We start from the raw sequence: 27,374 nt of genomic DNA, 5'->3' as shown, positions 1-27,374 counted from the left end.
GTGATATTCTGCAATTAGTGTTCACGTGATGAGTGGATTCATAAACGATGTAGATGGAGTAATCTAGGACAGAACGTTGAAGGTTAGTTATAAGTGTGATATTGCTTTGATGGTAAAAATGATATGGCATAGTTTTACCATACATCTATGGCTTACGCCGGGCGTAAACTCGGTGCCGGGCTAAGTGAGATCGCGGCCGTGAGAGTGAATTATGCACCTATCAATGTCAAGCCCCACCCCACCCAGTACGGGCTATGTGGGGCGTTAGGAGGGGATTTGAACTTAAATTTTGCCCCCAGGGGTGGGGAATTTGAACAAGCGCTCTATAGTAGCATAGATCCTTTACAGTAGTTTTATACGTGAAGCGCGAGAGAACATGTGATAAAACTGCAGCACCTCGTGTACCTTTGTCACTGTGGCTTCTGTTTTTACAACACATTGGTTGTCAAATCCCCTTCCTATCCCCACCTCATAGGGTGGGACTATGTGGGGATTTGACCTGATAATTCACCCCCAGGTAGGGGAATTTGACTTTCCACTTGATCAAATCCCCACTATACCCCCACCCTCCCCGTACTGGGGGGGGTGGGGCTTGACATTGATAGGTGCATTACGAAGTTGATGTTTAATTTTCCATACAGTCATTCTAAAGACATAGACACTAGGATGGTGTATAGATGGATATTGACACCTGAGTTGTTTACTATTGAATGTGCTGTTCAATTAGACTTGGGCGTACTCGCATACACAGAGAACTGCCATAAGCCTTTGTACCGAAAAATGTACCTGTCACTCAGGTGTGGTATGCAGATGATGCTGCTGCCTGTGGTAAAATTTCTGCTCTTCGCATGTGGTGGGACCAAATTTCCTCCCTGGGCCCTAGCTTTGGTTACTTCCCTAATGCAAAGAAGACATGGCGGCTTGTTACTAAGACTCAGTTTTTCTCTATTGGTAAGGAACTGTTTCATGACTCAGCTGTAAATGTTACATCTGATGGCAGACCTCACCCTGGTGCTCCAGTTGGCACCTCTGAGTATGTGGAAAGATTTACTTTTGATAAGATTAGCCAGTGGGTTTCTGAAGTTAATACACTCTCCTCCATCGCTATCTCCCAACCTCATGTTACTTATACATGTTTTACTCATGGACTATTTAGCCGTTGGCTGTATGTAACACATACAGTCCCTGATACATCTTCTAGTTTCCAGTCACTCGAGAAAGCCTTATTGACAAAGTTTATTCCAGCCTTGACTGCCCTTGACCCTCCTGGTGCTCTTCAACGTTCACTCTTTGCCCTTCCAACTAGATTTGGTGGTCTAGGCATTGTTGCACCTGATTCTTTATCATCTATTGAGTTTTCTGCTTCAATGTATGTCACAGCACCCTTACGATCACTCATTTTATCACAGAATTTTGGCTATACTGCCGATACTCGTTGTAGTCTGTACTCCCGTAAGCTTGAAATTAAACAATCCAAGATTATCAATTTTTCCACTCTTTCTAAGGAACTGTTCTCTAAGCTTACTCCCACTCTTCAGAGGGCTGTTACTTTAGCACAGGAAAGGGTGCTTCTAGCTGGCTTGCTGCCCTACCTGTGCAGGAACATGGTTTCTCCCTACACAAGACTGCCTTTCAAGATGCCCTTGCTTTGAGGTATGGCTGGATGCCTTCTCATACACCTTCCCACTGTGAGTGTGGTACCAACTTTTCTGTTGATCATGCCCTATCTTGTTCAAAGGGTGGATTCCCTTCAATACGCCACAATGAAGTGAGGGAAATCACAGCTGAATTACTATCTGAAGTGTGCCATGATGTGGAGGTTGAGCCTCATCTGCAGTCTCTAAGTGATGAAAGGTTTCAACAGAAGACTGCCAACACTCAGGATAGCGCACACTTGGACATTGCCATGAATGGATTTTGGGGTGGTCATTATGAAAAATGTTATACGGACATCAGAGTTTTTAACCCACTTGCACCATCCAACAGTGGAACCACCCTTCAGTCATGTTACAGGAAACACGAATTAACAAAGAAGAGAGCCTATGAGTTGCGAATCCGTGAAGTGGAACACAGTTCTTTTACCCCTCTAGTGTTCTCTGCTTCCGGGGGAATGGGCCATGAAGCCAGTGTATTTTACAAGCGATTGGCAAGTTTATTGTCTGACAAATGGAATGACCCTTATACCACAGTACTAGGATGGATTAGATGTAGATTGTCATTTTGTTTGCTGCGTTCAGCAATCCAGTGCATTAGAAGAGCGCGATCTTCACAAGGTCATTACATCAAAAGTGCCTTGGTGCAATCAGAGACTCAATTATTGATTTAATTGTTTAACTGTTTATTTGTGTGTTCTAATCTTATTTTCTTTATATCTTCAAAAAAAAAAAAGAAAAAAGAAATTTCAGTAAAAAAATAAATAAATGTAGATTGGCCACAACAGACTACTGCCAAACAATTGTTCTTTATGATGAAAGAAGCAAATTGGTAGCCTTGTTACAACTGACATGTCCCTTAGATTCAGAAAATATCTCAAGTCTGCAGGGTTTGAAGAGAGAGTAGCTACCTGCAGAGCTACACTCGGAGTTCGATCGTCTAGGAGTTGCTTTTACGATACAATTGAACTAAGCGTTTTAGGCCATTACCTGCCACCACCTTTGTCATCTTTTCAGAACTGTGCTAACCATAATTTATTCAAAATGAGATCAAGAAGGTCACTAAATCAACCTGCAGACAGATTTTTGACTTAGCTGCTGGTGCATGTTTTAGTTTTCAGTTCTTCAAAGAGAATTTTCGTGGCAAGAGATTGGGAAATTATTATATATTTTAAATATAAAAGATAATAATATAAATCAATAATAAATGCTCAAACAGTGGGCAGAGAGGCAAACTCTGCCCAATCTTGTGATGACGGAATTGTTGCCATTACAGAAGCAGTATTGCCACGTTGAACATCAATGGCAACCTTCTGAATCAAAAATTGGGTGGCCCTATTATTACCAGACCGTTTCATTACCTGGGAACCTATCCGCCTCACTGATGAGCATGCACATGATCCCCAAGCACCCAGGGTCTTTGACACATAGAGGGGAGAAGTGAAATGATGGAATCAGAGAAGAATACTTTCTGAATTTAGCTGACTCTGCAGAGTTTGCCAGCTGGCTGGCACCACTTGCAGATTGTTTGGGGAATCTTGAATGCTGTCTGCTAGGGATGCAACAATACAGGTAAATACCATATTGCATATTGCCTTAAAAAATATTGCAATATATTGCTGTATTGCAATATTTGGATTAGGGCCTTTGGTGATGTTGAAGTGCTATACTTGTGTAAATAACTCATGGATTTAAGCTTCATAAAATACAGTAGATAGCATTAGTGTCATGTGGTGTACACCCACCAGTCAAAAAAGCTGCTTATAATGGCCAACAGTTATTAAATAGGTATTACAGTACAAGTAGGCAGTGCTACAACCAGTACTGTTTGTTTAGGATATGTGGCTTCTAAAACATCAGCAATTACATTCTGGTGGCTTTGATGTCCACCCTCCAGGAGGGTGGCAGCTGAATAGGCCAATTATCCACAAGCTGCAGCCCATTACAACCCTGCAATATTATGCAATATATTGTAACACAGCAATATATTACAATACGCAATATATCGATATGTTTCATCGCACATATTGTATTGTATTGTGATAGAAAATATATCGATATATCGATATGTTTTTTTTGCTATTTTTTGTCGCTTTGCCACACCCGCTTGTGGGGAATTTATTGTCTTATCCATGGTCATGTGTGCATGTCCGGCATTCACTCACTGGTTATATTTGTATCTTGACTTATGTTATTCATATCATATCATTATGATAGTTTTCTCTATACGGTATAGGTAGTTCTTCTCTGCCACTATGTCTTTACTAGCCAAAATTTGGGTTTTTCCCAGCGTTTTGTGCCCAAACCACTTTTGACCATTTTGTGTATTAGGGTGGAGGAAACCTTCAAACAATCCCAGGGATTCAGAATGATATTGGAGTTACACCACAGGGGCATATCTAGGATTTTTCAAGAGAGGTTTTCCATTCATTGATAATCAAAGTTGACCAAGACTCTTAATTATAAAGTATAATGGAGTTATGTCAATAAAGCCAAGTCATTTAGTCTGTCTTGCTTCATTGTGGAAAGAAGGAAAGTCTTTATTCTGTGTAAAGCACTGAATAGCCCACCCTCACAGGATGTAACAGGTAGGACCATAGCATGTATCATACCGTCCTCACCTAGACTATGCCTCAGTGATTTAGAACCTTACCAGTTGGGTGATATACATCTGTTAGAGCAGGTACGGATATGAGCAATACATCTACTAGTCTTGCAATTCAAGAAGGCCTCATATAGTGAAAGGTTAAGGACTCCAATTTTTTTTCTTTTATAGAAGACGAAGAAGGGACATGATAATGGTGTATAAGATGGTTTGAAGCATAAGTGGATGTCCCTTTGAGAATTTCTTTGCCATCAATAGCTGTATATCAACCAAAATCATGCTCAAATGATGCAGCGACAGGAAGCCTGCCTAACCATCAACTACCTTTGCTTTTGGTGAAATTTTACTCATAGAGGAGGTTGAACTTTCAGTATTATGATAAAGAATCAAGGCTACCAAAAGTTGCAGCTCATAATCTGTGATTTTTCAGACACTTTGATAAATTTCTACCTAAAGAAGGCAATGGAATCTACTGCCACTGCAGCTGTGTTAAAATGAGATTATAGTCCAAAAATGTGGGGTTTAATTAAGGGATGAGCCTTAATATCACTTGATGAGCTCCTAACAAGTTTTGATTGCTGATTACCATATTTTAAATTCAGTATGACCAAAATCAGTTTATACTTTGCAGAAATACTTATAAGTCTTTCAGTGGTGCACTTGAATCAATTACCCCAACACTTTCATACACAATAATTGTCTCTAAAACATTTAGATGTGTGGAGCTTTTAACGGCTACTTTTGACTACAGGTGTATTCCCATTATACAGGCCTGAGCCTAATATGCTCAAAATTTTACCTATTATTCCTTCCAGAATTTCCCAAATGTTTCTCCTATTATTCTTTTTTTATTCTTTTATCGAGCCTATTATTCCATAATAATACTCACTTAGTTCTGTAGCTATAGTCACTTAATTCTCAAGATGCTGATATAGGTAGTTTTCTCAGAATTAATGAAGCATTCTACCTTACACATAATGGTTATAGTCATTACAACAGACGTAAAATAGCTATCAGGAGTATAACAAGGAGTTTTCAATTATCAGTGTATTAAAGCTGTAGCTATAAGTACATGCTAAGTTTAGTGGATAATGTTATCTAATCCAAAACAGCCAAGCTGTAAAAAAAGAGTGCGGTCCTCAAAAAGGCTATGGTGAAAAAAGATGTGAAATCCAAGGTGGCGGCCAAGAAATGGTTGTGATGGTAGGTTAATGGTAAAAATTTTAATAACGACAATTCAGATGAATTTGGTGCCGCTAGGTCTTGGCACAAAAGTCACCTGAATTGTCGTTATTAAAATTTTTACCATTAACCTACCATCACAGCCATTTCTTGGCCACCGGGTGATTTGTTTGTAGCTGAATTCTGTACAGGTGATTTGTTTGCAGCTGAGCTCTTTACAGAATGGTTTCTTTGTAGCTGAACTCTAACTTCTTCTAGCTGATGTCTCTACAAGGTCACTAGTTTATAGCTGAACTCTATACATGGTGGTTTCTTTGTAACTGAACTCTCTGCAAGGTGACTTCTTCTAGTTGATCTCTCTACAGGGAGATTTGTTTGTAGCTGAACTCTCTACAGGTGATTTGTTTGCAGCTGAACTCTCTACAAGATGGTTTCTTTTTAGCTGAACTCTCTACAAGGTAACTTCTTCTAGCTGATCTCTCTACAGGGAGATTTGTTTGTAGCTGATCTCTCTACATGATGGTTTTTTTGTAGCTGAACTCTCTGCAAGGTAGCTTCTTCTATTGATCTCTCTACAGGGCGATTTGTTTGTAGCTGAACTCTCTACATGGTGGTTTCTTTGTAGCTGAACTCTACAAGGTGGTTTCTTCTAGCTGAACTATCTTTTTCCATAGTTGCATGAATTCCCTACAAGGTAACTTCTTCTAGCTGATCTCTCTACAGGGTGAATTGTTTGTAGCTGATCTCTCTACAGGGTGACTTGTTTGTAGGTGATCTCTATACAGGTTACTTGTTTCTAGCTGATCTCTTGAATTCTCTTCAAGGTGACTGCTCCATTAGGATGACTGCTCTATTAGAGTATCTCGATCTCGCACTTGCTGCACCAAGTTGGATTTCGTGTTATAACCCCCTGGCTTTAACTCTGATTCTTCTACACCATTGAAGAGCCTTTCTAAGATGATTACTCCATCTGTACAGCGATTTTCAAAGTATTACCCCAAGTGGTTTATCTGGTAGGCGTGGCAATTAGTCGTTTTTTATTAGCTAATCTCGATTGCATAATTGTTACACACTGTTGGTTTTTTCGTTGTATCTTCCTGGTTTTTAGCTCGATTTCTTTCAAACCACAAAAGGTTTGAGGTTCAATAGTTAACCTATTCACCCACCGATTTTCAGCTTCTTCCCATACGCGGTTTACCCTGTAGGCGTGACAACATATTGGTGTTATTTTTCGTGAATAATCACTCATAACTCTTTGCCTGTTTATCATATTCCAGCCAAAGTTGGTACCGAGATGCGCCTTTATACCCCCATTCTGTGTGCCAAATTTCAAGGCAATCGGATATGGTGTTCGCGTTTTACAGCAGTTTTTGTAAGTGTGCAAAAAGATGAAGAAAAATAAAAAGAGAAAAAAAACAAACAAAGAAACTAATCCAATTTTTGAAGTCGCATATCTCGGGAACGCTTGAAGCGATTTCGCTCAAATTTGGAATGTGGAGTGCTGAAGTTGGAAGGAGTGTCCACAGCAAAAATGGTCTTGTTTCATCATGGCAGCACAGAGCTACGGAGGTGCGAAAATTGCGTTTTCGTTCTTTCTGTCAATATACTCATGGGTGTTGCGCGCCGGCTTCTTGGGCCGCACGACACACTACCATGTGTCTTGATCAATATGTTTGTTGAAAGACTTAAAGAAGATACACTGGTATAAAACGTGCAAGTTTCAGAATTGCAGATAATCATGCAGTTAAATCCCTGATGATGTCTGCAGATTGTTAACATGAAACGATCTGACTGTTCTTTAGAGTATTTGAGCGTTCTGTTAGAGTATATCTTTCTTTTAGAAGTTTTTCAGCTCCTTTTAGCCAGCACTCGCATAATAATACCAGCTATCTATCATTCTTAGTAGTTTAGTACTTTCTTCTAGCTAATCAAGAATAGGCACGCCCCTTAATTCCACTGATTATTCCCGTGGATGTCCGATAATTCTAAAATTATTTCTGTAACCATCCTATTATTCCGGAATTATTCTCACAAAATTGGTGACCCATTATTCTCACAATTATGCCGGCATATTAGGCGCAGGCCTACATTATACGTAGTATTGTTTTAGTACTGGATTTTCAATCATTTTAGTTAAAGGGATTTATAAGTATTGACTAAAATTTAACAGCAAAACATTGTTGGGAGCTTGTAATTATTTATTGTCAAATATTGCAACTAGGTTACCATGCCTCAGAGTGGAACCACCCTCAAAAAGTCAGGATCTGGCACTGTATATAATTGAACAAGTGGAGCCAGACTAGCTACTATAATAATAATCACATCAGATAATCAATAGTTCTACTTCCATAGAGTTCATCTTATACCAAAGCATTGTTTTAGGTAGATGCCATGTAGATTGTAGTACAGGATGCTGCTATTCAAAAACAAATAACTAGCTGCTAAACATTCAACACGCGTGATTGCTTTGGGGACCATAGGAAATCTCATGAGTAACACTGTTTATGCAGCAAGTTCACCTGATAGGTCAATTGTAATACATTCTTGTCCTATCCTAGTCACTGAGGCAATAGTCATACTGTTAATAACAGTTAGTTGTATAGAGGTTTAATAAAATAGAAATCTGCATTCAGGAGCAAATCCAAGGTTTGGCAAAGGGGGTTTTGTAGTGGGTAGCTATATAAAGCAGTGGGTCTGGGTGGCACAACACCCCAGAAACTAAAGGTATTTTGTATGTTTTGTTACTGAAAATTTTATTTAGAGTAGTTTTAAGCTAATAATCATGTTTTCTAAGTGGTCAGCATTGATCAAGAGCTATAGGGTCCATGTAGCGACAGTCATGAGTTTGTTTATGACACTAAAGTAAATTGTCATATAGAATGATATATGATACATTTAAACTCCTAGCAGGCTATGTAGCTAAGTGTGTCAATGAGTTGTTGCTGCAGATGCAAATTTTATACTGCTGGAGGATTCTAAATATTGTTACATGTAAATGTGGTGACTGTTCTATTAGAGTAGTTGACTGACTGCTCTATTAGAGTATGCCGATCTTTTGTATAAATTTTTTTGAGGGGGGGGGGGGGGAATGTACCCTCCTCTGGATCTGCCACTACTATATTACAATTTGCAAAGCCAAAAATGAGATAGTCTTACTGTTAGCTTGTGGTACAAGATAGGCATCATCATTGTTATTTGCATTGGATCTGTAATCCAACACTGGCACAGAAAAGCCATTGCCTCTACTGATACATGTGCTTTGCAAATAGTCTTTAGAAAATAGTTCAAGCATTATCTTTGTGTTTATACAAAAGAGAAGTATTCTGTGTCTCCAGTGGTAAAAGAGCTACATAATGCATATCGTATTGAGCTCAATCAGTGAGCCCAGTCTTCAGAATAGATTAGGTCCACAATAAATAATGTCATTTAGTATTACATGATTAGTGAAGTAATATGAAAATGAAAACTTACATGTCGTAGTATGTTTACTTGCTGTATATGCATTTCATGTCCATACATGAGTTATTGCTTTGAAGTGTTGTGCCATAGTCATTCCATTTATAGATATATGTTTGATGAAAGGGGATGGGTACCAACTGTGAGAAGCTCAACAAATGGGCAATCCTGTGTGTACAAGATCCGTTGTTTTTGGAATCTGTTAAAATCGCTTATGTGTTTGATAACGGAAATCAAGCCATACTAGTGACCAGAGATGATGATGTCTATACTATTGGTGTGTACTTCTACAATGCTTTGTGTGTGCATTTGTATGTTTGTGTGTGTGTGTGTGTGTGTGTGTGTGTGTGTGTGTGTGTGTGTGTGTGTGTGTGTGTGTGTGTGTGTGTGTGTGTGTGTGTGTGTGTGTGTGTGTTACCTTCAGGTTCCAACTGAATAGATTGCTTTCCCAAAGAATTAAACAACTTTGTTTTCCCTTGAAACAACAACAACGTGCATACTTTGAATAGAGAAATGATCCTGTTTAATGCTGAATTCATGCAAGTTTTAATAACTGGCACATATTATCAACTTGTTCTTCTTGTCTTCTGCAGGCAGTAACAAATATGGCTGTTCTGGAATAGACACTAGTAAATGTGATGTCATCTGTGGTAGCCAGTATTTTACCACTCTCAGGAAAGTTGACAGTCTTTGTAACAAACAGTTGGTATCAATTGCAAGCGGTTTTGGTCCACATGTGTTAGCCGTCACCAAGTCAGGAAAGGTGTACAGTTGGGGATACAATGCTAACAATGAACTTGGTCATGGTACTAATACTCCTAATCCTAACCCTATTCCAACTATCATAACTAAACTGGAGCAGTATCAAGTTAAACAAGTAGCTTGTGGGCACTATCACTCTGTGGCATTAACAAATGATGGAAAGGTACATACCAACTCAGTTTCCTCATAGGTATTAATTATTGATTGTAAAATTCATAATAATCATTGTTTAGTCAAACTTTGTGAGTAAATTTGCCTAATTCCAGTATCAGACAAGCAAGTAGTCCTTATGTATTTGCAACCTCTGTGTCATTGTAGTTTTCATAATTCACTTTACATTTTTTAAAATAGGTGTATTCGTGGGGCTATAACAACCATGGTGAAGTTGGGAATGGATCAACCACTACCTGTGAAACTCCGTATCACAACCAATTGAGTACGTATAATCACATGTAATTGCAACTGTAATAGATTCATAGATACACCTGGTGAATTCTTTAAGCTACACATACCACTCTGTTGTACAATGCATTTATTAACTTCTGTAGCAAGTATGTATGTATACTGTAACTATTGCATAATATTTAAATTGTATCCACTAGCATACATAACATTGTGCTGATAAAGATAAGATTCTACTTTATCCATAGGTTTTAGCCATAGCTTTTAGTAACTGTTTTATTTTGCAATTTAAATGTAGATGGCAGCACAAAGTGCGGTACCATTACATGTACTCGTTATTCATCATTTGCAGTAACTGAAACGGGACAGGTATGACAATAACGTACTTGTACAATGAGATTAAACACAGTCCATAATTGGATGTGTGTTGTGTTTGTTATAACATATGATTGTTTGTGCTACCTCTATAGCATTCACAATTGGTGTGTTTGTTATGAAACCTGAGTATTGTCAAGAGTAAATGGTGGTATTAAGCAAGCATGTGTTTGTAAAATATATACAGGTGTTCAGTTGGGGATTCAATGGAAGTGGAAGTTTGGGAATTGGGAGTACAATAGCTGAATTGATTCCAAAGAATGTCACTTCTTTACAAAATCAAGTGATCACTAAAGTAAGTTTTTCATTGTGTAACCAGGTCTGGAAAACTGGTATTATCATCCTTGACAGCAGCTTTGATTTTCACTACAGACATATAGTAACGGTGTACATTAATTTCATTATCAAGTGTTTTGTGGCTCAGACTATATGGCAAGGTGTAAGTGAGTGGTCTTAGGTCTTGTTAAAGTTCTGGCTAACTAGGAGATGAATGTATCTGACTATATAGTTCTGTAGTATTACATTCCAAACAAGAATGTAGTTTTTTATCCTCTGCATGCATCACATCTGACTGCATGTATTGATTAAGACACACGGTAAGCCAAGAAAGCTAGCACACCAGACCATGAGTATATTTACAGGAAGAAATAAAACACGGTTTTCACCCATATGTAGCTCCATGCTCCCTTCTTGAATTGGAATCATTTTTACACTGCAAATGCCCTCCACCTTCAGCACCCCACATACCACATTTAAGCAAGACTGTCTAACGCAATCGTGAAATGCGAGCCTTCAAAATTAGGCTTAATTTCTTCTCTTTTCTTCTTTGTTTAGGGGGCTTGGGGGTCTTAGATTATTCTTTTCGCACACTTTACAAAAACCATTATAATATGCAAATGTGTGACTTGATTTTCTTAAACTTTGGTACACTTTAGGAGCATATTGTGGCATAATGATGTACCACATTTGGTGCAAATCTGAATAGTAGTCAAGAGCTACGGACAATTATTTAGGCTGGAAATTGCATTGACAGCTATAGAGTTGCAAGGCAAAAACCAAATAACTGTAAATTACAGGGTCAAAATACTCTAATAGAACAATCACTGCGGGGTAAAAAAGGTGCATGAAAAGTGTCAAAACTTACCAGCATTTGAACCAGGGGAACACCCAAATCGTTAACCATGCACTAAGCCACTGCTATCATGGCTGTTCTTGTCACTTAATCTCTACTTTATAAATGAAAATTCTAGCTAAAATCTACTTTAATAGTAATAGTTCATAATTTCATATATCTACCAATGGAAAATCTAGAACACTATGTGTGTTCTATTAGAAATCCTCAAAGAAATTGTGCACTTTATTAGAGTATTACAACAGTATCAAATTAAACTCTGCAATACAATATATATTATATACTGTGCTGTCAGCTACTTGTTTAGGTGTGTGTGCATGCATACGTGTATGCATGCATGTGTGATATCTCTGGAAGGTAAGGAATCAGAAATGTGTGGAAAGTTTGTGCACATAGCCTCAATCATTAATTTTGCAAACTACACTTGATATCTGAGAATAGGTTGTTCCCAGATACAGTAGGTAATAAGATATCATAGCTTGAATAGTGGTAATAGGGCTAGGTGGTATCTTAGTATTATAGTAATACCATATATAGTACTCTAATGAAACAATACTTGTATCGTCTAGGTTACAGTGAAATGATAACAGTATTACCGTACAATAATACATGTTTATGACAGCTCTATTGAGGCTAAAAGATCACTATATTAACAACAAACAAACATGTGAGGCTACTGGTGGTACTTGTAAGTCCTAAATACCCTAATACAACAGTCAACCATTTAATATAACAGACCTGGCCCATGATAAATAATAGTTATTGCAATACCACCCAGCGTTATAGTGAAGTTGTATACTACTACTTTCTTCCACACACTTTAATGCTGATCCTCATTCTTACTGTTGCTAGGCTTGGATGTAAATAATCAGTGAAAGCTACCACCCAGTCTGCAGATTAGGTGATGGTTTGGTAGGTGTACAAGGTGTGCACTGCAGGGAGTTTTGGGGAGGGGTGCAATATAAGCCTTGCTCGGTCACAGGGTTTGTAGAAATAATTACCTTTGTAATACAAGGATTTCAAAATACATACCGTATGGCAGATTTTGAAAAGTGAAATATTTGAAAAATTCAACATAACAATGCGTTTTGTAAATTATCAGATATAAGCTAGCAACATTACATCTTTGGATTGCCAATCAAAGAAATTAAGGAAATATAGCTATAAACAAAGTTCGAGTGTACACGTGCATGTTTTCTACTTTATCAGTTAGTTATATAGACGTGTTTAACAAAGGTGTGGTCGTAAAAATGTGCCATATGTGCAAACTACCAGCCATTTTTGTAGGCAAAAGAAAATTTTCTATAGCAACTTTAAACAGGCTGTAGGACCAGGTGTCTTACAACCTTCAGCACTTGTGCTGTAAATCCTTAATAAATAAATAAATAATAATAATCAAAACTGAAACTAACCTATCAAACAATGATAAAAGCAGGTAACCATTAATAAGTTTGGGAATGGAATAATCAGTTACTTTTCAGATGATAAAAGTAAGTTTTGGAAGGTGATTTAAATTTTGAATTTTGCATTCATAAACCACCTGTACAGAAAAGTCACCCCATTGTTCTTTTTCAGCGAAGCCCAAGTATTGACTACAAGGTTTATATTTCAGGTAGTGATTAATTGATGCAATAATACAGTAAGCAGAAATACTGTGAAAAGTGTTTTCCTGCATTGATTTTACCAATCATTTTTTGCCCTACACAAATACAGATTGCATCATGTAAAAATAATGTAATATAGTGCCACGTCTTCTCATTAAACCCGTCTATAGGCCTCATTTATAGCTAGGCACTGAGCCACTGGAAGGTGAACAGAATTCAACTATATCATGAGTGAGCACGAATGGCACCACGAGTCTTGAAGCCTATAAGAGCTTGAGAGATTCATTATCCAGCCTGAGTGAAATGACCAGGAAAGACAGCTAAATATCAGCAAATATCTAGATAGGCTGAAAAAATGCAGCTACTCATGGCTCAATCCGCAGGTCACTGGATTAAGGCAAGGTATGCCAAACAACATATCAAGCCTACAAAAAGGCTTAAGTCTATTAAAGTCTATTTTGCTCCAAAATCTTCCAATTATTTTTTCTGGCAATTCTTTTTTTACTCACCTATTATTCATTCCCTATCTACCTATTATTCCCAAAATCATTCCTGAAATTTGTGCCAGATATAAGGATATTAATTACGGTTTTATATAAGTGACTGCTATTAGAATTATGGGCTTGAGGTTGACTGCTCTATTAGAGTAAGTGACTGCTCCATTACAGTATCTCAATCTTTTCAACAATTTTTATACTTGTACTGTTTCAGTGGTGTATTCAAATGATTTTTGCATCAGACTACAAAGAAAAATTTTGCACTTATCATTCTTAGAACTTGTCCGATTATTCTAGAATATTCCCCAATTCTTTCAACTTCCTATTATTCCCGAAATTATGCCGGAATAATAGACGCATGCCTACCTACGAAAAAAGAGCCTAATTATAATGTAGCTAGATGCAATTCTACCAAAGTTAGATGGGCTTATTAATATCTATACTGAACAATCAAAGCAGCAAATTCTACTGTAGTTATCTACGTATGTGATCAACGCAACCATTGTTAGCTTTACCACTAATCTTTCTAGTTAATTATCTGCAGTGCAGCATGGTAAAGAGGAATTGTTTCCAATCAAGCACTCTTTTTTTTAAATTTAACCTTTCAATAATTTCCTGCGATATAGTAATGCTCGGGTGTGAGGCTAGTTGTGTTTTATAACTTTTATAACATCTTAGCTTATAAGGAGGCCACAGAAAGGCCGCTTGCACTTGTCAAGGTGCCTTTCTACCCAAGCATTATGTTGTGGTGTTATTTAAATTGTTAAACAAAACTACTCACATGGTAACATAACAAAGTTAGTCATGTGGTACTCGCAATACAATCAAATACACTTAAGATATAGGAATTAATCACATGATACACCCAATAGGAAAAAGTTATAATGTTGCTTAGTTCATGACCTACTTGACAAGAGCTTTGAAAAATCCATCATTTGTTCTGGTGAGACTGTGATGTAATACTGATGACAGTTGCTACACCATTGTCCCAGCATTTTGATGTACATGTCTGGCTTTCCTGCTTCCTTTGCTGACGTGGCCGCTCCGATGCAGAAGCTGTGCGGGGGTTTTCAGCTTGAAGCAAATGAGTACACTGTCCAAAAAGATGCTAACTTACTAAATTACTGTGCTGTGTCAACATTCTTCCGTCACTGAGGAGCAAGAAAGAGCCTAGCCCTGGCCCTCGTATGGCTAAGTATGGCAAAATTGCCTCCACACAGGGAATATAGAGTTTTCTGTCTTTCCTAAGGTCAAGGTAACTCCTTTTCGAAAGGGTTTTTGATTACTTTATTGTACCTTCAGAAGCTGAGGTGCTGCCCTGCTATCTACTGCTAGATCACCTTGTGAAAGATGAATTTCTTCATTGTACAATTCCTGTGTTGGGATGGTGAATTCAATGGAGCATATATATATAAAGCCAAAGAAGGCTAACTGCATGAAGTTGCATGTGGCCCACATCATGATATTGTAGTAAGAGTGTCGATCTTTCTGCAATTCAAGCTTCATTTGTCTCATTACTGTATGTGTGCCATGATAAGTTGGTGTACCCTAGGAGTGGTGTTTGCTGCTTTTTATGGAATTTCTTTGAGTGCCTGAATTGTTGTAATTAAAAGTAATCTACCATCACAGCCATTTCTTGGCTGCCACCTTGGATTTCGTATCTTTTTTTCACCATGGACTTTTTGGGGGCCACACTCTTTTTTACAGCTTGGCTGTTCTAGTTTAGATATGGTTATCACACTGAAACAATACTTTTACTTGCAATACTTGGGACCTAAAACTGCACAACTGAACAGAATCGGGATGATTCTTTTGCCATGATAGACACTTGCAAATGAGTGATTAGCCATTGCCACTGAAGCCACAAAACTTCAAGGAATGCACCACAGTCCCATGATCCTGATGCATCTGTTTAAATTGTGAAATCTGCTGGATAAGCCCTGTACTAGCTCAGACCATTCCATATTTTTAAGCAGGTATGCCGGTTTAACCAGAACTCCACTCCTAATCTTGAGATCTTTTCAAAAAAGTTCCACACCTGAGTAGAGGACTTGTGATGCAAGACTCCACTGAAGCTTTGCCAGGTTAGTTGTTATAGCAACTATTAGCCAATTTAGTAGGCTTTTCCTGTTCCCTATGTTTCATACACTAGTTAGTAAGCAAGTCAGTGGTGGTATTGGTATAGGGTGATGATAGTTCTAAAATGGTGTAAGGGACTAATGGTATGGAATTGTAGAGTAAAGTTACAAGGATCCCTCCTCATTAGCCACATTTCTAGGGAGTCCCAATTAGGGCTGAGCGATACTACCATTTTAGCGATATATCGCAATATTTTGAAAGTATCGATATCGCGATATTTTGTTATTAACTATCGTGATACCATACCTGTACATTACTGTCATTAAAAATCCATTTGTTATGCAGTACTAGGCTAAGAATCCTTGTAAATGATAAAGTCCACCCATCTGGTTTCCCCTGCAGAGAGGTGTGAACACCATAACAACCTCAAAGCATGTGTTACAATAACTGTTATTGTAAACAAGGATGATAGTGGCTAGTTTGCTATCACCTATAAGGACTTCCTGCAGGAATGCTGAGCAATATGCTATGTAGCACCAGCTATGATTGACTTATTTGTAAGTATCGTGAACTATTCAGTATCGTGAATAGTGACTTTATTATCGATCGTGATACTAAAATGGCAGTATCGCTCAACCCTAGTCCCAATGCAAGCAGGTAACTAAATGTAAGGAACACATTCTCCCCCACACCCCTTGCATTCAGGCTTCTTTAAGTGGGCTGACACAGATATCACTCTATGGCATAGAAGCTTTTCAGTTGAAGGAAAATCTTCAGCATGCAGATGCAAGCACTGCTTGAGCTTGTACCAAAAATCTGTTGAATGCAGTTAGGATCCTGGCAATCATATTTCTGCATCAAGGCTCCCCAACTCAACATGATCCACCTGAAGCAACTACCCTCTTCTACACATTTTGGTTACCAAAAACCTCCAAAACACACCTGCAACCCCTCAAGTTCCTTTAAGTGCTTGACTAAATGTATGATCCAAACTCCTTTACATCCTGACATTTGGCAAGCAACATTGTCACACCATCCTAACCAATAACTCACCCATTACTTTCTAGATGGATCGCTAAAGACTTTAGTATTGGACATCTCCAGCATGAAACTCAAGTCTGCAAGGAAAAATTTGCAAAGAGCCCTACAAAATCCTGCTGTTGTGAACAAATACATTGATAAAGAAGTAGCACTCTGTAGAGTGGTGGGTCCATTCAACAAGTATCAGTTAATGGGATCTCCTTCTCCTGTTGTGTAGCATTGCCAGTACCTTGTGGCATTTCCTCTGCTGCTGTACTGCTGCAAGTTCTCTTTGGGCTTGTGCCCTTCTTCTGTGATGCCTTTGTCCTCTTTCTTTTTTCTAGCACAGTAGAAAAAATTTGTTAAACTCGTATGAATAATGAGATTTGTAAAGAGCACAGATTTGACACTCCAACCCATGTACTTCACACCACAAGACTGAAGTTACGTCAACATTACTCCGCACCTAAAGAACAAGGTTGAGCTAATATTTCTTCATGCCAAAATTCTAATGCATGAGTGGTGGGTGCACCTATCCTTATTCTATACCTACTTCATCTCAACATTAACTGCTTTAAAACTGTTTAAACTTCTAATAAATACTAAGTTGTTTGTTTACATTATAACTGTTTGTGTTTGGTTTTATCTACAGATTATTGGTGGCTCCTATCATGTACTGGCACTGACAAAAGATGGAAAGTTATACTCTTGGGGACATAATGAATATGGACAGTTAGGAATTGGAACTACAACCTGCAGTACTGTGCCAGTACAAGTTGGAAATCATTTAGGGAGGTCAATAGGTGCACAGAGTCACTTCTAGGAATTTTTTAAATCATAAATCTTAGTGATTTTTACAATTAAATGCTACTATATATGATTATAATGATACATATGTATGCAGTATGCATGTGCATGCACTTTATTAATAATATAATTTCTTAATTTCAGATTTGTTGATATTGCTGCTACTATTTCTAATGATGGTGCTCATTCGGCTGCCTGTACATCTAATGAAAGTGTATGTAACTTGTACTGTAGACCACATGCAGTCTAGGGTGTACAATGAGATGTTAAAATTGAAGGCAAAAATGTATGCGTTCATGCAAAGAAAACATATTGGAAGATAGACTGTAAATAAATTTATGTAAAAGTGCACAAGACGCTTTTGCTGTGACAAGGTATACTGCTTATGCAATAGAATATGCATTTTGTCCTCACCCTTTTCTGTAAAACATTGCGAACTCTGACCCCGTAGCAACTTTTATGAGACTACACTAGAGATTTCACATCACCGTTACTACTGACCATATAAGCCATAGTATTTTGCTAACTATATTATTATTATTAAGTGCATCACTACATGTTTCATTTGTATGGGGGACAGCTCCAGAGGAGGTCGAAACAATTAAAAGTGCCATTTAAATATGTTACACAGAAAGTCTGTTCTCTTTGATTAAACTGTGGATGATGTAATAAAGTGTGGATGATGTAATAAAGTGTGGATGATGTAATAAAGTGTGGCATCATTAGAGAACTTGTTAGTACTAATGAAATAGGTTATAGATTTTGCCTAGAAACTAATTGCAAAACAAAGTGTATTACCTTAATGCTTACACAAAGCACAATCTGAGTATCTGATGAGCCCCACTGTCTGTTTGTGACTATTGATGCTCATGTGAAATTCCAAGCACAATCATGTAATGATGTAAGTGGTGCTTGAATACTTCCAACCTCCTTTCAGACAGCACATTTGTTACTTAATACAAAATTAATTACCATTTGAGTTATCTATTAATGTAGTATACTGAAACTTACTATACAGTATACTATATTCACTATTGGCAGTGTTGGGAGTAACGTGTTATAAAAGTAACGCATTACGTAATATTATTACTTCTGTGGTAACTACGTAATATAACAAAATACGCTATAAAAACAGGTAATATAACTCAGGTTACTTTACTTACAAATGTAACGCGTTACCTAAGTAATATAGTTACTGTAACGAATCTAATATTACGTAATATTATTACTACAAGTAACGAAGTTACTAATCTCGTTAGTGGTCCACTGAGTAATGCACGAAGTAATGAAGCCTACTGAATGAAGCTTATTCACCAACTTCTTACTTATAACCAAGATTTGCACATTGTCCAACAATGCAATCATGTCACGTGATAGGGTGGTAGTTTCACACGTGACAGCTTAAGGCTGTGGACACAAAGTAATATAATATGTAATATTATTGTAGTTACTTTATTTTATGAGTAATATGTAACTGTAACTAAATAGTTCAGTTGCAAGTAATATGTAACTAGTTACTTTTAAAAGTAACTTGCCCAACACTGACTATTGGTATAGCACATATAAAGATTATGTACAATATTACAAACAGATTTATGTATGGGGACGCTACCTTGACAAAGCATTATGCTTACCAGTATTGTCAAGTTACAAGAGGCTAGATGATGTGTTTACTACAACTAGTGCACCAGCTGCAATGTGGAGACCCCTTGTCCTTGGTAATACGTATATGTCTGTAACTTTAGTGTATAATGTGTGCTTTCTTGTGTACATCAATGCATGTACTCCATAGTCAATTGTATATGTACATATAAGAGTGAACACTATACTGGTATGTTTTTCCTTAGCAATAAATTGTAGCAAGTAATGCTTTTTTCTGAAGTTTTATCACTTACTGTTTGTTAGCTATGTTGAATTGCGTCATGTATTATACTAGATAGAGTGTGATAAAATGTGCATCACCTCATGCTTTATTGTCAGAAGTGAAATTTCTGTTAGTGGATTACAAATAAACATTCACACTGCTACTTTATTCATTGCCATCCTACACCTGTACACACTAAAATACCCCAAGCCTGAAGGCTTGTTTATAAATGCCAGACCCAATATATATATATATATAATATATATATATATATCACTTATATTCCCAAAATACATTATGTCCTTAACAGAATTTTTTTACTAACTGTCAAACTATAACTATTTGTTGCTGTCAGACAGGTGTGGCTCAATAACAAATACATCGCACTACAGGCTTAATTTTTCACATTCTATTGTCATTTTAGCCCAAATTTTGGCACACCACAGGAAGTACAATTCTGATGATGAACTATGAAGGCTTTTGTGTATCCCACACATTTGACATTAAAAAGTTGTTACTATTATACAGTATGATAGTACTGTATAGTAGGGACCACAAAGGAGTGGATGTGGCCCATGAAAATATCACCCAAAAACCAACCTCACTTTTCCCTGACGACGATGAGGCAGTATTGGTTAGGCAAAACTAAGCCCAAGCAAGTCTTCAGATTGACCCGAAATGCTTTCAACAAGTTGCTACGGAATTTTAAAATATATATTAAACGGAATTTTCTACTGACCGAGTGACTGACTGACTGAGTAACTGACTGATGCCTTCAGACAAGCGTAACTCGATAATGGCTAAGGCTACAGGCTTGATTTTTTTCACTGTTTGATGTCACTTTGACCCGAGAGGGTGCCTTTTGGCATACCGCAGTACGCACAATGCATTCTTCATGGACTTACCAGTGTCCTCTTTGTGTACCATTCATCTTTGTTGACAGCGAAAAGTGTCGATTTGGCAGTAGCACGTGATGGCTTCCCTTCGTAATGGAAATTGTCCATATTTTTCTTAGTGGCTACTTTGATTGCAGAGGTGCTTTTTGAACAGTTCTTGATTTGTAATGCTGTGTAACAGGCAGGGCTAACATAGCTGACAACGAAGCATATTGGATACTTCACTTTTCAGACAATAATTTATAGCTGGAGCGTGCGGCACCATTTCTTTTGCAGTATGCGTGGGTTCACCAGTCTTAATTTACAAAAAGTTAACAAACAAGTGTACAAAATTTGCAATTTTCAACTACAGTAGGGACCATAGCACATCGATTAAAAGTACTGAAACAAGCTGGAGAAGTGCATAATATTCAATCACAGTAAAACAATAAGGAGTGTTAGCTATAGCTATCCCTCCTGTGCATTTCCATTAGGGAATCTTGAGCACAGTAGGGATAATAATGTTTTACTGTGATTAATATGATGCACTACTCCAGCTTGTTTCAGTACCTTTTATCGATCTGCTATGGTCCCTACTCTAGTTGAAAATTCCAAACTTTTTTGTCTACTTGTATAGTCAAAAAGACATTAGCATATCATGTTTGCAGTCATACGTATATTATACTCAACAACCAATGATAATAATATCAATGCAAGCTGTGAACAATTGTATATGGCTCCCAAAGCTATTAAAGTAAAATCAAAAGTGGCAGCTAAGAAATGGCTGTAGTGATGTTATTGTGAATAGATGACATCAAACATCACACAAAGAATGACCAATCGTAACTAAACAATTGGTCTTCTTTACACAGATCATTACTTTAAAATTTTTATTGAATTTACACAAAACTTGGTATTGGAATTCATCTTTGGATCCTTATAGGTGTGCCAATTTCAACTCAATCAGATGGATGCATTTGTGTTTAATTTATGTAGTAAGCATTTAAAAACCTATGAAAAATCCCTAAACTTTGGTCACTTGTTATCTTCTTGAAATTTGGTATGTGGACTGCTCTTCCAGGCATGGAACTCCTCATAATATTTACTATGGAATTGCAGAGCTACATATGCATGAGAATCACATGTTTGTATGGTACACTAGTTTTCTTGATATTTGCAAGAAAAAAAGTGCGTGTTTGAATTTCATGCAACATCCAGTTTATTCAGAAAACTAACACTTGATCTACAGTATGTGCATATTTATCTACATAGGGTGTTATACAGTACCTATTGTGTTGTTATGTAGAATCTAATGTAGTTGAACCTAAGTCTGCAACATCATCCGTAATGCCACCAGCTAAAGAATACAAAGTATTGTTGGAGTACTACCCCAAGATGATTTCATTAATCTCAAACATAGATAGATTACTGCCACACATTACAAAAGAAAGTATCATTGATTTTGATGAGGAAAAGGATATTCTTTCCAAAACTAAAGCTTCAGACAAAGTTAAAGAACTGCTTGGTCACATCTCGAGTCATTTAAAGGGAGGATATGTGCATAGTTTTCACCTACTCTTAGACATCATGGAATCTCATGGAACACTGGCCACTAGGGAGTTAGCTACTGACATGAAGAATAGTGTTAAATTTTGTTGACATGATCACACAAGTCTATACAATTCACACATGCATGTACATTAAGGCATTATTGCTGCTTTGATATTTCTGTCTTCTATTGTTTCTGGATTTTCTTGTAGTTGCGGATCATGCCCTCCCCCAAGTACAAAGATGCTCTACTAGAATGCTCAAATACACGTACAGTCATTTCAATGTTGTTAATAATCTTGCACAGCTTTTGCTGAGCATGAAAACTTCCATTTGTAGCAGCATCTCATGGGCACACTAAGCATACCAGAAATTGTTTGTAAATAAACTTGGTCCTTTGTATACCATTCTGCTATGACAATATACTGTAGGCTCATAACTAACTACTACTAATGACTGTCACAGATCCCTATACAACTTGTGTTCAATGCAGACCACTTGGAAATCATGATTTTTATATTACCCTATGGTTTACAATACTCTGTATCAGAGACAAAATTTTATCCCTGAAATTATGTAGGGAACAGCTCCATATACTACCCTGGTGCACCCTCCCCCTGAATCCATTCTTTCTAGTGTTATAACATAGCTAGCACATTTAATTTAATGGAAAAATGACTTGCCTTAAAGGCATATATATAATATATATATAATATATATATATATAGGAAAGCTAGGCAAATCATGAATTGACTTGCCAGACTTTAGTCATCTAAATGATAACACCAGCCACAAACTAATCACGAGATCTTGCATACATACTTAGATCTTCAGTTTATGCTGTAATCACTCACAAAACAATCCACCCTTGGCTTGTAGAATGTACATACAGTAGCAATATCTGAATAACTATCAAGATATTAGCTGTTGCTGTCACTGTAGCTAGCATACAAAAACTGAATTCTTTGTAAAGACTTACAATGTATGCAAAAGGACTTTGAAACTTTAAAATATATATGCTGTCAGATATATGTTAAATAATGCTTGCTTAAAAGTGGGGCAGTTACTATGTTAGCAATTTTCTGCTACACAACTACTGTCTGATGGTTGTGCAACCAACTCAAAAGTATCAACCACTCAAAGTTGGCATTACAATGACATAATTAAAAACTCTATTTCACCCTGGTACTGTTGTGTCACCTCCACTTCAGTTTTCTACTTTACTAAGTATGAAGTTGCTAATTAATCTACTTACTTCATATGCGTTTACACACCACTGTATCCTGATGTATATATGTATATAATAATTAGCATCTTTGCTTACCACAGGCATGTAAAGGTCACTGAGATTTAAATACGTACAACCAATATCTAGAACCAATTACAATTTCAATAGCCATTTCTGCTTTTTAAATTTTTTTAAATGTATGGGAGAAAATTTTTACAGGAGACAATTCAAAATTGTTGAGTATGTGACATTAGGTACAACTGTCATAGTCACATCGAAGTCCTGGCCTGTCACAAGCTCTGTTGGCCATACTATGCACTTTCCAGAGTATCTAACAATAATCACCATGTGTGATATGTTCCACCATCTGATAGCTATTCACATTTTCCAATACTTCTACTTCATAGATCCATTCTTGTCAATTCTCTTTACGTGCAAGCATTCTACAATTAACTCTTATAGGTTCTGTTTTTGTTAACAGTATTTCTGAAATTATGTATACTCTCTGTACACCATCGATTCCCTTTAAGACAACTGATCATGTTATTATGTGATCAAAGTTTAACCATTTTGTAACTGATGTGCATGTACAGGTGTATAGTAGTATTTGTTGTTTCGGCTTTTTTGTATCTTGTGTTTTTGTAAGTGATAAACCTATAGGCTTTTTGCCTTTTGTGCTCACCTTAGTTACCCTTCTGTGGAAAAATTAATACCAAAGTGTAGCTAATTCCTGGATATAAGACCAGCAATAAATATATTGAGCACATATAAACTGTTCGAATAATCTGGTACTGCTAGGCTAGCTATATGAATGACCCATATGCATGTGACTAGAAAAAATCCACAAATATATATGTTTGTCCTTACCCAATACGACGCCTGAGAGAGTACAGGTTCTAGAACAAATACTATAAAAACCTTAAAATATCAAAACATTCTCTATCACTGTCTAACACATTAGTTCATGCGCCTTTTTATTGGCCCTGAGAAATGATTGATTAATCAGTACAGTTGGTGAGTCCCTGGATAATTTGCGGGTAACAGATGTAGCTTAATGATACATGATATAGCTTAATGATGCATGTTGTCCTAAATATTAAAATATGATAATGCTGCATTTAGCACAACAGTTACTTACAACAGTTTCACGATGCAGTGTAAGTAAAAATATTACTGAATCAAAGTATACACAATTGTACATCAGTACATAAAGTAAAACAATCTTGCCGGTTTAGTCAGTTAGTGCTACAAGGGGCTCTTGAAATTGTTGATAATCATATGCAACATCTGGAATTTCACATTTATACTCTTTCATGTTTATAAATTCAGCGTCACTTTGTTTCATTACTCCTGTCTTCACCATCTTAACAACCAGATTACACATTTGCTTAATGGTAGTGCCACACCTTGACATTACACAATGGCAGATAATGAACACAAGATAATATGCAAACACTGAATATATGAGTGACTTTGTAATGAACAGCTCAAATCTATTATTTCCATTATTATGCAGTGCAGTGACATGTACTGCTAATAGGTTAAGTGACACCAGAGATTCCTGAATGTTCATGAACCTGCTCTTAAATGGATGTACGACGCCTTGAACACACAATAAACTCCCTAGAATAATTATGCCACTTGTTAAGCTAACATCTTGATGACATGCTGATAAGCCAAGGAAAATAGCTCTGATTAAAAGCTGTAAACCAGTCCAGTAAGAATACTTGTCCTTGTATGGACCAAGGTATGCATCAAGCAAAGGTTTAAATGTATTGATCCATTTGCACCAAGACAATTTTCTGTTAAATAAAAGAATAAAGTTGAATGGTAGCATTATTAGGAAAATTAGCAAGCACACAACAAACAGTATAGTAAATTTTACACCAAAAAATGGGACACCTGTGTCTACTGACCACATTACTGTAGTATGTCCACTTGGAAGATGAGTGATCTTACAATAAAGGAACAAAACGCTACACACAGTTAGTAAAGCTTTTGTATAAGCTAGTAGGAAGATAGTTGCAAGAACTGGTAAGGCATTGTGTGCAGTCAGCCGTTGTATTTTTGTTGAATATCGACTCCCTATAATCAACAACAAAGCAATGATAATGAGATAAAGTGGGAGAGTCAAGTAAAACCACATTTTGGCATAGCTGTCCATACCATCATAAAAGCATGTTTGTACACCCAAATCTAAATTGGAAACTGAAATCAGTATGCGGACAATCAACGATTCACACTCAGGGAAGAAAACAGAAAAGTTTATAGTTATGATGTTGATGTAGAAAATGAAGGTGTTGACAGAACCATTAGCAACAGTGAGATTGAATATGAACAACATCAACACCACTACAACACCTGCAATAGCTATTGGTACAATAATAAACACATAACCATTTGAGCAACGTTTACATTGAGATGAGCCAAACATACTACTGAGACCTTCTGGACATTGTCCACACAACACACCACCTCTATCAAACTGACACTGTGCGTTAGGATTAGACAGATCAAGGTTTGTTGGGTGAGGTAGGCAATAATCAAATGGACACCTCGGAGAAACATGATATACATACAAATCATTGACAATATCTGCAGATATATAACTGTTAGCAGGACGTACAATAGTTTCGTCGTCTATGTTGTAAGAAGTAATGGAAAGCCCACGGTAAGATGCTAATACTGGATCTAAAGAACACTGTTTTTGCAATGAGAATCCTAATGGACAAGACTTAAGGTGAACATAAAATAATTCTGTACTGTCGTCTGACTCTAAATACAACTCACACTTGTCCAAGTTAGACCAGACTGTGTAGTTGTACTCGTTGCAACCATGATGATCATGTGATTGTGATATTTCACTGCCTTCAGTTATATCACAGCCTTCTCTTGGCCGGTTTCTAGATACAACTGTTAATCTAGTAGAGATGTATGGTGTGGGCTGTAAATTGGGCATAATAAATCTGACTCTCAAAGTTTGGCCAGGATATATTGCACCTATTTCATGTGAGGAACAATTGTAATGACTGGAATTTGTACAGTGACAAATATATGAAGGAATTATGCCTATACGATCTTCACCAATAGCTTTATTCTTTATTGACATAATTTTGCCAAAAACTTCTTGTGCTGTAGATGTATCAAAGGCTGTATCAGTTAACCATGTGCAGTTATCAAAGAGGCTATGAGATAAGTGTGAAGGAGCGGTAAATCTATTTTCAAACCAAACAATGGCATAATTCAGAGTTTCATTCATTGTTACCACTTTATCAAGGTTACCTTCCTTACTTAAAAATTGAAAAATGCATACAATTTGATCATTTTCATCATATGCCAATCTGTGCTGTATAACAGCATACAACAGATTTTGAGTAACGTTTACTATGGAATTTTCATTTAATAGGTAATATGAACCCTCGAGGCCTGTAAAAATATATTTAACCTGATTGCCAAATATTTGACAATGTCCACTAAATTTCAGCACAGTGAACCGTACTTTAATAACTGAGGTGAAATATGTGTTGTTTCTAATTATGACAGATTTTGAAAAGATCAGTATTCCATTTGTTGATAGGATTAGGTTTACACCATTTTTTATGATGTTAAATGATATATTGCTGGATGATATGGTTGTGAGATGCGAGAACTGCAACAAAGTTTGTACTCTACTGACTACTCTTAGAACATGTGCAACATGGTGGTTGTAAAAATTGCAATTAGATATGGTGGTATTAACTTTTGATGACAATGTGTTTATTGGAGTTATGTCAATCAGTGCTTTAATGTCAGTATTGTTGAAAAATATACAATACGCAATACTTATTTGACTGTAATGATTTCGGTATATCTTTATTTTGTTTCCGAAAATGTAGTCATTGTTGTGAAAGACTATTTGTAGAAGAGAAATAGATGAATTGCCAATGTTACCACTAACTTGACAGCGAGAAAAAGTGAGGTAGTTCCGAGCCTTGGTTTCAGAATCAATTGATTCTCCATAATATTTCAATACAGCAGCATTATACAAGCCACTAAATATGCTTTTAAGTACTTTGATATTAACATTGTACTCTGACTGTGTTAGTACTGTATCCATGGCACACTGGGACAAAATTGTGGAGCATGAAACATCAGGTTTGTAAACATAACCTTTTACGCTGACAGTTACTGAGTGATTTTTAATCACTCTCCAGTTATAGTAATACAATAAAATTTCATCAGTGACTGGTAAGCCGGTTGGTGGAGCTGTACAATCAACTTGTACTTTTAGGTTAGTCAAATTCATA

At 36.9% G+C, this 27,374-nt stretch overlaps 1 protein-coding gene across 2 annotated transcripts; it reads left to right on the top strand.

The window, feature by feature from the left end:
- LOC136250767 (RCC1 and BTB domain-containing protein 1-like) lies at window positions 1–22,053 on the top strand. 2 transcript variants are annotated; one of them, XM_066043057.1, is made up of 11 exons: window positions 1–82; window positions 9,004–9,172; window positions 9,489–9,820; window positions 10,009–10,093; window positions 10,358–10,428; window positions 10,622–10,729; window positions 17,419–17,561; window positions 17,718–17,787; window positions 19,165–19,291; window positions 21,619–21,683; window positions 21,733–22,003. In XM_066043057.1, the coding sequence occupies exons 2-11, from the start codon at window positions 9,025–9,027 to the stop codon at window positions 21,856–21,858; spliced, it is 1,275 nt and encodes a 424-aa protein (XP_065899129.1). In that variant the 5' UTR covers window positions 1–82; window positions 9,004–9,024; the 3' UTR covers window positions 21,859–22,003. The 2 variants fall into 2 exon arrangements, with proteins under 2 accessions (XP_065899129.1, XP_065899128.1); XM_066043056.1 differs by having other exon boundaries at window positions 21,619–22,053.
- The last annotated feature ends 5,321 nt before the right edge of the window (window positions 22,054–27,374 follow it).

Source organism: Dysidea avara, chromosome 3 (assembly GCF_963678975.1).
Source record: "Dysidea avara chromosome 3, odDysAvar1.4, whole genome shotgun sequence".
Lineage (NCBI taxonomy): Eukaryota > Metazoa > Porifera > Demospongiae > Dictyoceratida > Dysideidae > Dysidea > Dysidea avara.
The sequence above is the reverse complement of the archived record's forward strand: the minus strand, read 5'-3'. Positions and strand labels throughout refer to the sequence as shown.

What these genes read in the sequence shown, in the direction of transcription:
- LOC136250767 (XM_066043056.1), top strand. Translation starts at nt 9,025, where the DNA reads ATGGGTACCAACTGTGAGAAGCTCAACAAATGGGCAATCCTGTGTGTA. An exon ending in CATTAACAAATGATGGAAAG is followed by an intron (nt 9,821 to 10,008) that starts GTACATACCAAC and finishes TTTTTAAAATAG; the next exon opens with GTGTATTCGTGGGGCTATAA. An exon ending in GTGGAGACCCCTTGTCCTTG is followed by an intron (nt 19,292 to 21,618) that starts GTAATACGTATA and finishes GTTGTTATGTAG; the next exon opens with AATCTAATGTAGTTGAACCT.